Source organism: Lipotes vexillifer, unplaced genomic scaffold (genome assembly GCF_000442215.2).
Source record: "Lipotes vexillifer unplaced genomic scaffold, Lipotes_vexillifer_v1.1 scaffold131, whole genome shotgun sequence".
NCBI lineage: Eukaryota > Metazoa > Chordata > Mammalia > Artiodactyla > Lipotidae > Lipotes > Lipotes vexillifer.
Genome location: NW_006782866.1, coordinates 1,533,936 through 1,543,860, shown reverse-complemented (window position 1 = coordinate 1,543,860; position 9,925 = coordinate 1,533,936). Strand labels below are relative to the sequence as shown.

Below are 9,925 nucleotides of genomic sequence, written 5' to 3'. Positions count from 1 at the left end.
ATGAAACTTTGTCTCACTATTAACACAAATGTTAATCTAAAGAGATATTAGATAGAAAATTTTTATGTTTTAATATATTTTAATGAGAATATGGGAATTAATGTGAAAGTTTTGAATTTTAAATATTGATGGGACAAATGATGGATGTCTTTGTTCTCATCTGCAGCTGACTTGTTGAGAAGATTGTCATGTTGTTCAAGATTAATAAAATACAAAATGCCCAAGAGTCTTTTCCAGAAATTGTCAGGGCACACTTTTGCAACTATCATTAGATGTGTGGGTTGGGTATTTTAGTTGTGTAGAATGGTTATTGTGTGATTATTTCCATTTTTTCAGTGTTTTTACATTGCAGTGTAAGAGATGCTAAAGTCTTTTTGGAACTTAGAAAATTGAGGTGAAACATATTTTGCTGTATTCAGGAAAAGTATTTTGTTCATATCAAAGAATACTGATCTCATTTCTTCTGCTACCATATAAAAATGTATCAATTTTTCTTAAGAAATATTTTGACAATTTTAAACTAGAATTTGCTTCAGAATATTTCACAATATTACCTTTACTTTCTGATGTGCTTCTTTTGAAGATGAAAGACAGAATGTATTGACCCCAGAATCCCATGTAACTATTTGAGCTTGTGTCATAATTTAGTAAAGAAAAAAAGTTTTCTAGATTTGGGAGGTGGGGGGGCAATTTGTGGCTAAATAAGCTTGGAAAACCCTGCCTTGTGTATCCACTTCAGTAAAATTGTAATGACTGTTACTGTGTTTGTTTCTTTTTTATATCGGAGTATGGCCGATTAACAATGTTGTGATAGTTTCAGGTGCCCAGCAAAGTGACTCAGCCATACGTATACATGTATCTATTCGCCCCCAGTGTTACTGTGTTCTTGACACAGAAGTTCTGTCATAAAGAAACCTGTTTAACTTTGTTAAACCCAGCATTTCCCAAATTTATTTCATCTCAAACCCTTGTACACGATTGTCTGTAGCTGCATTATTAATGGTTAAAATGAGGAAGGAACCCAAATGCCGATCAATTGGTGAATGGTTAAACAAAATGTATCCATTTATATACCCCTTCAATGGAATATTATCTGGCCACAAAAAAGGAATGTAGCACTAGTACCTACTACAACATGAGTGAATCTTGAGAACACGATGGTAAGTGAAAGAAGCCAGAAATAAAAGAACACATATTGTGTGATTCAATTTATATGAAATGTCCGTAATAGGCAAATCCATAGAAACAGAAAGTAGATTTGTGGTTGCCATGTGCTGGGGGTGGGGGAAATAGAGAGTGATTGCTAATGGATACAGGTTTCTCTTTTTTTGGAACAGAGAAAAGTTTATTGCAGGGCCATGCAAGGAGACGGGTGGCTTGTGCCACCAAAACCCTGAACTCCCAGGTTTCTCTTTGAGATGATAAAAATGTTCTGCAATTAAATAGTGGTGATGGTTGCTCAACTCTGTGAATATTCTAAAAACCACTGAATTATACACATTAAAATGGTGCATTTTATCATATGTGACTTATATGTTAATAAAGCTGTTATTTAAAAAACACCTATAAAAAGAAGATATAATAGCAACAACTAAGGAGAAATAAGGGCTTAAAATAGGGCAGTAGTAACAGAGAGGTACCAGAGAATGTAGGGAGTGAACTGAAGAGCTTCAAGGACTGATTTTTACCACCAGGGATGCAAAGTCGACAGGGCTGATGGGTCCGGTGGTGCCTAGGTTTGCGCTAGCGGTGGCTAGCTTCTCCGAGAATGATGGAAATCTATACACACGGTAAATAGAAACCCTTTAACAAAAACGATTGTTTCTTTAGTCATCTGTAGATAACAGGGATGGCTAAAGCAGTGCACAAACTTGTGGCCTTGCCTTTATATTTTTCATAACTCAAAACATTTTTCATGCTGCCAATACAATCTAGCTGTCACTACTCATCAGGGTGAGGTGCCCTGTGGGGGAAGATAAGATGACATGACCCCTGCCTGCAGAGAACGTAGTCTTATTGACCTAGTTTGATCCACTCAAAGGCTGTGCTCACCTTTCATGAGGAAGGACACCCAGGTGACTTGCCAAGTGTTACATAGAGGGCAGCAGAGCACATGGATTATAAATTTGGGAAGATAAACACAGATTTTTGGATTGTCTAATTTTTGCCATCATGTGGAAAAGGCAGACTTCTTGGAGTTGGGTCCTCATTTCAGTCAGCTCTTTGACCTTCTACCTCCTTGGGTGGCAAGGTCATGGTATGCCCTTTGGGACTGAGGATGGTGCAGCCAGTGTTAATGCTGTTCTCCCCTTTCCTTTACTCTCCCTGACCAGGTTTGTGGTCAGCAAGAAGGTAAGGAACTCCATAAGACTTCACAGCAGAGTGAAGGCTCACAGGAGGAGTTTCAAATGAGGCAGAAATGATATCTTAGTCAGAGGCCTCTTTCTTTCCCCCAAACCCAAGTTGCCTGTGTAAAGCCAAGCCTTCAATGGAGGAAGCCAGTGTGTTATTGAGACTCTAACCAGATATTTCAAAAATTGCTTCTGAAGAAGACTGTATCTAACACAGAGCTGAATGTCTCTTATAGTCACAGAATTCTCTGCTTTCTTAATACAGGTTTCTGAGGTAGCTTGGGGAGGAGGAAGGAGCCTTAGTCTTGGAGCCATAAGAGCTACACAGTTCCAGGCAGCCTTGAAGAGACCATATGATGCAGTGCAGCCTCTCTGGAGGCCCACTGAGCAGGGTTTTGAATACTGATGTGCCTTAGACGGACTCTGCTTCACGTCTGGAACCTGTGGCCTCATCTGTGCAGCAGGTTTAACCATCCTCTGCAAGACTGTGATGAGCATCAAATGCGATAGGGCATGGAGAACACCTGGGGCATAACTATTGCCGCACAAATCACTTAACTTTCTTGATATTGTTTCCTCTTAAAGAGTGAAGATGATGCCCTATGCCTTTTAGGGTAGCTGAGAGGATAAAATGGGATAATGTATGCAATTATGTTATATATTATTGAGGTTTGATTAGAAAAGGACTTCACAAGGATCTTGGTAACCTATTGCAGAGTTTTGCACTGATACATGTATCCTTTTGTTGAACTAGAATTTTTTCTTCTTTATTATTGTCTTTTTCATCTTTCTTGACCTTCCAAGAACACAGAGAAGTGGTGGTGTTCATTTGTTTCATGCAAATCTTCACGCACTGAAAGATATAATCCATTCACCCCTAGCCCTTAGGTTTTAAAAAAAAAGTCTTGATTATGACTGGAAATCTATTTTCTTATTCAAAATTCTTTGTTACATTATTCTGAACCCTTTTAACGTCTCCATTGATTATGGTGTCCAAGATAGGAATTGATCTTTGAGAATTTCTCAGACTAAAATAAAGGAGAAAGATTACTTTCTGTCCTTCATTCCCCATTAAAAATATATATATGTATATTGATATCTTTATTATAAAAGTAATGTCATCACTTTATATACATTTTGGAGAAGAGAGAAAGAAAATTGCCCACAATTCCATCAGTTCAATTAATAGTAGTTTTATGACTGTACATCTGGTCATTTTAATATACATATTTTACATATCTTTGTGTGTGTATATATATATAGCTTATATATCATTATATACATATCTTACATAACCACAATCATATACAAATATGAATCTTCCTTTTCCCCCCTCTTCTAATGTTTTCTATATTGCTGCATGTCTTTAGTACCTGTCTGGTAGAATTATGAGAATTCAGTGCTTTAAGTGCTTAGAATGGTGTCTGGCAATAGTTAGTATCAATAAGTGGGAGCTGGTTGTTATATGACTTTTTCCATAGTTTGCATTATTTCCTGATGGACGCCCAGAAGTGGATTTACTGGGTCAGGTACTCTTTAGGCTCTTGATACATGGCACCTGCCACATTGCTTTCTGAGACCCATTTCAGTTTACAGAGCCCTTGGTGCTACTCAGGAGTTTCACTGCTCTTCATCAGCGCCCCTCACCCCTCCCTTTATTTTTAGGTTTGGGAAGCTCATTTAGTTAGGTAAAGATGTTACCTAATTATTTAAGTTTCATTATTTAATAATTATAAATGTTGAACTTTTTGTTGTATGTTTCCTCTTTGCAGTGTCTGTTCATGACCTATTCAACAGTTGGAATCCCTTTACAGTTTCTAATTGAATTACATGGCCTCTTTAATAAAGATATTAATCTTTTGTCATATGGACCGCAAATAGTTTTCCTGTTTTCTTATTTTAGGGTTGAGTTTTTTTTTTTTTTTAAAGTTCTCACACAGACACACACAATGCGATCCGTCTCCTGTTCGTGGCTGTCACAATGAATTTCATCACCATCCATGCCAGGTCTGATGGTAGTGCCTTGAGTCCAACAAGAGAGACTCTCCCCGTGGTTACATGGGTGCCTAATAACAGCAGACACAGATGCCTTCTACAGTAAGTACACAGACTCTTCATAGAGCCAGAGAACATATTTCCTTTGATTTAGGCAAATAGAGTAGAGAAAGAAGGAGGTAGTGAAACTATTGCTTGGTGTTTTTTTTGTTTTTGTTTTTTTCCCGAATTTATTTATTTATTTATTTATTTATTTTTGGCTGCGTTGGGTCTTCGTTGCTGCATGCAGGCTTTTCTCTAGTTGCGTCGAGCAGGGGCTACTCATTGTTGAGGTGCACGGGCCTCTCATTGTGGTGGCTTCTCTTTGTTGTGGAACACAGGCTCTAGGCGCGCGGGCTTCAGTAGTTGTGGCACTCAGGCTCAGTAGTTGTGGCTCGCAGACTCTAGAGAGCAGGCTCAGTCGTTGTGGCACACGGGCTTAGTTGCTCCGCGGCATGTGGGATCTTCCTGGACCAGGGCTTGGACCCATGTACCCTGCATTGGCAGGTGGATTCTTAACCACTGTACCACCAGGAAAGTACAATTGCTTGGGTTTTATAATTTTAGCTTATAATTTAGCTTGTAATTTTAGCTCTTCATGATTGGAATCTTCTAGACATTCTCCATCCTTTCCTCTAGGACTGGTGTTGTGAAGGTACCAGTGCAGGTATTTTTGGCAAGTGTGTGGTCCACTCATCATAAGGCCTCAGCCGAGTTCTCTGAGAACTCCCAGTCCCACCCACCCCAACCTACCTTCTTCTGATTTTTTTCTTGCAAGGAGATACTAGGTCTTGGTGGGATTTGGGGATTAAGGGTGTGGGGCTCTTCCCTTGGGTAAAATGCTGGTAAATCTACCTTCTCCTACTAATCCGTTAAATCTAAAGTCCTTGCATGCAAGAGAGGGAGCAGTCCCATCTGGTGGTCTTCTGCTATTGCCCTGGGCTTTGCGTGGGTATCCTTAGGAGAGCAAAGCCCGTCTATTACAACAGGTTAGAGAACAGCCACAGGCGGGACTGAATGAAGGCAGGGAGGCCCCCGACTGGATTTTAGAGTGGCAGTCACAACTTGTCCTTCCTGAAGGAAGGGTGTTGCGTCTCTTCTCAGGCTGATGGCGTGGAGTTGCCGTGTGGATTTGTCACAGTTCTCCAGGACAGCCTCTGGCACAGGAAGCAGACCAGGGGGAAGCTAACTTTTTGAAGCTTTCGGTTGCACAAGTGTAATAAGAGCACTTAAACTGAAGGGAGACCCTCAGAGTCGATGCCAGAGTGTTTGCAAGTCCCTTTCAGCTTTGACCTTTAATTGCCCTTTATTCTTGCCTTTCAGCCCTGTACATTCATTCCCTTGCTGAGGAGTCCTATCCTTTATGATCACCAAGATGTGCATTCAAGTCTGTAACAGAGCCCAGACAGCTGATGGGAGAGGTGGCACAGGCCTGCACTGAGGTTTCTCATCTCGGTGGCAAGGACAGTGGCACACAGAGGCATTACATTGGCTTCCGACTCTAGATCTATAAATATATTTATTATAACAAGAACTTAACAATAAACATATACTATGTACAATACCGTTACAGAGAACCCTGTTTTATATCATTCACAGAAATAGCCAGTTTTGCTCCAGTGTGATAACTGAGGAGAGAACAGGATTTCAGTGTCGTCTGTGTTGAGTCTCGCTGACCACTAGCACCTCCTTTGGAGGTAGACGCCCACCAACGCTGACATCGCCCTGCCCCAGGCAGTTAGACACTTGTGCTCCAGTCCTTGGGTTCACACTTGCACCCTGTTTGACATAAATACTTTAAATGACATACAACGTATGTAGTTTTGTGCTTATTACTTTTTAAAAGAATAAATAATATTAAAAACTGCATAACGAAGCTCGGTATCTTGTCCAAGTGGGAGCCACACTTGTAGTGCTAGAAGTTGATGCCCGACATTGGGACTTTGTGTCATCAAATACTGAAAGATGGGGAGCGTGTCCTGTCCTTTTCTCCTTATAAGTGGTTTTTATGATGAAATGACGGCAAGTCGACTTACCAGGTATAAAGATGGTAAATGCGTATTTGGTACCAACTTCAGCTAAACAGCACAGCAGTGGCGGCTGCCTCCTTCGTGCCCTGGAATGGAAACTGGTCACCACGTGAGGTTTGAGGGTCTGAGGACTAGAGAGAAGGCCTTTCTCTGTGAGCCACGGGGTGGCCTCCCTCCTGGCTCCCCTTGCTACTAGAAGAATGATTCAGGCCTTGGCTGTCACGGCTCATCTGAGAAGGCTGTCCCCATCCTGAGAGCTCTTTGTGGCAGGTGCCTTAATATATAGCTATAAATATCAAAAATAGTCTCCTGTGCTTTGTAGACATGTATTCTCCCTCCTTCCCTTCCAACCTGGCCTGGGTCCTCAGCTTTACCTCATGGAGGGAGCTGAACTGGTGTCACGAGCCAGAACTGGTTTCCTTCAGGAACAGAGTTGTCTCTCTATGACAGTGCTTCCATGAGGCACGGCTTTTACGGGGCTGTCTGGGAGTTACTTTTTCTAAAAATAAAATAGGGGCATTCACCCCCACCCAGGAGAGATCCTCTATTCTGAACATAGAAAAATTAGAGCAAATGCCCCACTCTGGCACTACCTACAAAGAGCTTTGGGAATCCCCGCGTTATCCCTCTCGTGGCTGCCTCCTTCTCTCGGTACTTAAAAATAGCCTTTTGTTTATCAAGAAAATGCCTTGGAAATCTAAATAATTCATATGGGATAAGAGAAAGCTATAGCACAATCACCTTGTTCTCCAGCAAAAACATGGTAGAAAACCCTGTGAGGGGACAGACGGTTCTCCCTAGCTGTCCCCACGGCTGCCGCCGCTCCAGTCACATCTGGCTCCTCAAAGAGCCTGGACTTATCTTCGACCCAGTGGGGACCAGCAGCCTCCTAGGCCTCGGGCCCCATACGTAGTCTTGTCCCTTGTTTTCCCTCGGCCACTGAAAGCGTAGATTGGTTAAAAACAAAAGTAGGAATCAAAGTGATAAGGACACTTTGATCTTATTCCAAGAGAGCCTGACGCCTAATATTGTCATAGGATAACTGATCTATGGTTGGCTGGGGATCAAGCTTGCCCCTGCAGGAAGGAAAAAACGGCTTCTCTCTCCCAGTTGAAAAATATGTGAAACTATTGCACCGGGCAGAGTGAGCGCCTCCGGTCAGAGCAAGTGCCTCTGCAGGAGCCCCAAGGCCCACCTCGCTCGCTCGCTCGCGGTTCCTGCAGCTCGGAGGCTACTCCCTCATTTTCCCCAAAGGCGAGGATGATTTCCTACATTCAATGTAGACGGTATTCAAAATGTGTAGCGTAGTGAGTTCCTTGATTGTGTTGGTCGGCCTCTTATTGGTGTTGCTGAAAGTTGATCTTTGTGAGTAGCATTTGCCTCACCAGACGTGTCTGTCCACAGTCTCGGCGTGGGCTTTCTGCTGATGTCAGCCGCTTTGAATATATTTCTTTATCACGACGCAGCCGTGTCTGAACACGGGGCAGGGCATGTGGGGGAGGAGGGCCCACGTGTTGGTTGCAGGCTCGTAGGCTTCCATGTTGCCCAGGGCAGGCCCCTCACTGCTAACAATGCCTCCAGTTGCATAAATCTTGCCATCGAGTACCACAGCACTGTCGGAGAAAACGAGGTGAGGCTTAGCCACTGGATTTCCACCTGGGACCTGGAGATAGTTTCCCGGCACCCTGTCCTGTCCCAGGCTGCCTCTCCTCTTTTGCAAAAGTCATGTGGGGTCTTGCTGCTTTTCTTTTCCCTCTGACCTCAGCGGGGATAAGAAAAACACCTTTCCTCCAGGACCAATCAGGATGTCATGCTATACTACCCTCCAAGCTGTGGGTGACACTGATGCATACTGGGTGTCCCAGGACCTGCCCATCTGACTCAGGTCGGCTGGGAGATGAGCAGCCTCTGTGTACAGGTGCTCGGCTCAGTTCACTGGGTCTCTGTGGAGCATCTTTTTGGTGTTGCTGGGACAGAGCCTTCCTACCACTCAAATCTAGTTGGGAACATGACGCGCCGGAATGATAGCAGACAGGATAATACGGAGCTAAGTTGTAACTGAGCATCAGCCACTCGACTGGGAATTTCACCCTTGCCCAGGTGCTCAGTCAGAACTTCCTGCTGTGACTCCTTCACGTGTGTGACCTGATACTGCCGCCCGCCCGTGGCTGCAAGGGCCCGGTGTGCTCTCTGCAGCGTCACGACGGTGGCCCGGGCACCTTCCCTGTGCCACACTCACGGGCTTGGTCAAGCTGTCTCGGGCAGCTCTCTGCTCCTCTGCTCTTACTATCTCACTGCATCCCAGCTACCCCTTCACACAGATGCCAAATCTATGCTTCCAGCCCCTAGTTCTCTCTCATTTCCGCTAATGGCCATTTCTTCTTGGCTGTCCCCTGAAATTGAACAGAAACCCTTCCAAAGTCTCCACCCATTTCTGAAAATCTGAGCCTGGACAGAACCTGTGTATCTAGACGTCCTCCCAGACACTGAAGCCCCCAGCTGTCTCTCTCGCAGCTCCACGCCGTCTGGGCCCCTCACACTTCTCCCCTTGTGGCATATCCTTTCCCGCCTTCTCTTGCAAGACCCAGCTTAAATATCCCCTCAGGTGTCATCTCTCTGCGCCCACACTCCGGCTGTCTTGATCACTGGACAGTATTCTCAGAGTTGCCCTGCACACGGCCACCGTGTAGGATATGTGACATGAAAGTAGGGCTCGAGAACTGTAGCATCTTCATACTAATAGGAACTTAGCACTCATCTAGTCCAAGGGCGTGTTTCATAGGTAGAGCTTCCCCAGAGAGGGGAAGTTATTTGCCCAAGGTCACCTAAGATGTCAGCGGTAGACTGTAGCTTTCCTGGCTGTGCCACACAAACAGCAGGCACTCAATAAATGCCTCATGCTCTTGCCACACCGAGGATTCAGTGATCACCTGTGCACAGGTACAAGATGTCTTTAGGACGGCTCTGTTACGGAAATGCTGCAAATGGGGTCTCTGTGGTTCTCATTTTTTCCCTAGTTCCTCTTAGTCCTGGAAAGGGTGGGGCTAGAAGAGCAGGGTGTGTGTCTCACTGCCCAGGGTGGTTAATTTTTCTGGGCCAGAGCGCCCCGGGAACCAGGCCACACTCCGACCTCTACCGCTCTCTTCTGCGGGGGCTGGTCTGGGTGTGTTTCTGCCCAGTCAGCTGTGGGACTCCAGGGCAGCTGTGCGTCGTGCCTCACTGGGTCCAGCTCCAAAGAGCCATCAGGATCATGTGCCATCAGGGCACTCCCCCAAAAGCCACCTGTCCCATGTACAGTATCACACAGCTCTGGCCTGTTGCTGCCTCTCGTCTGTGACCGGGCAGGCGGTCCTGGGGGGAAGCTGACCTCATAGCACCACCCTCACCTCTCACTGAGAGAAGGTGTGGCCTTAAGGACCTGGTGCCGGTGTCTGTAGGAAGCCCTTCCTGTGCAGCTTGGAGGCGGGGTCAGCTGGAGCCACAGGGTCAGGCTTTTGGGGCGCTTCACAC

At 44.8% G+C, this 9,925-nt stretch overlaps 1 protein-coding gene across 1 annotated transcript in view; it reads right to left on the bottom strand.

Moving 5' to 3' along the window:
- Positions 1 to 5,885: 5,885 nt before the first annotated feature.
- Positions 5,886 to 9,925, bottom strand: part of KLHL29 (kelch like family member 29) — a 320,144-nt gene continuing 316,104 nt past the window's right edge. The window contains exon 14 of the mRNA XM_007455490.1: positions 5,886 to 8,028. Within this exon, the coding sequence (XP_007455552.1) occupies positions 7,845 to 8,028 (184 nt within the window). The 3' untranslated portion in view covers positions 5,886 to 7,844. The remainder of the gene's footprint in view (positions 8,029 to 9,925) is intronic.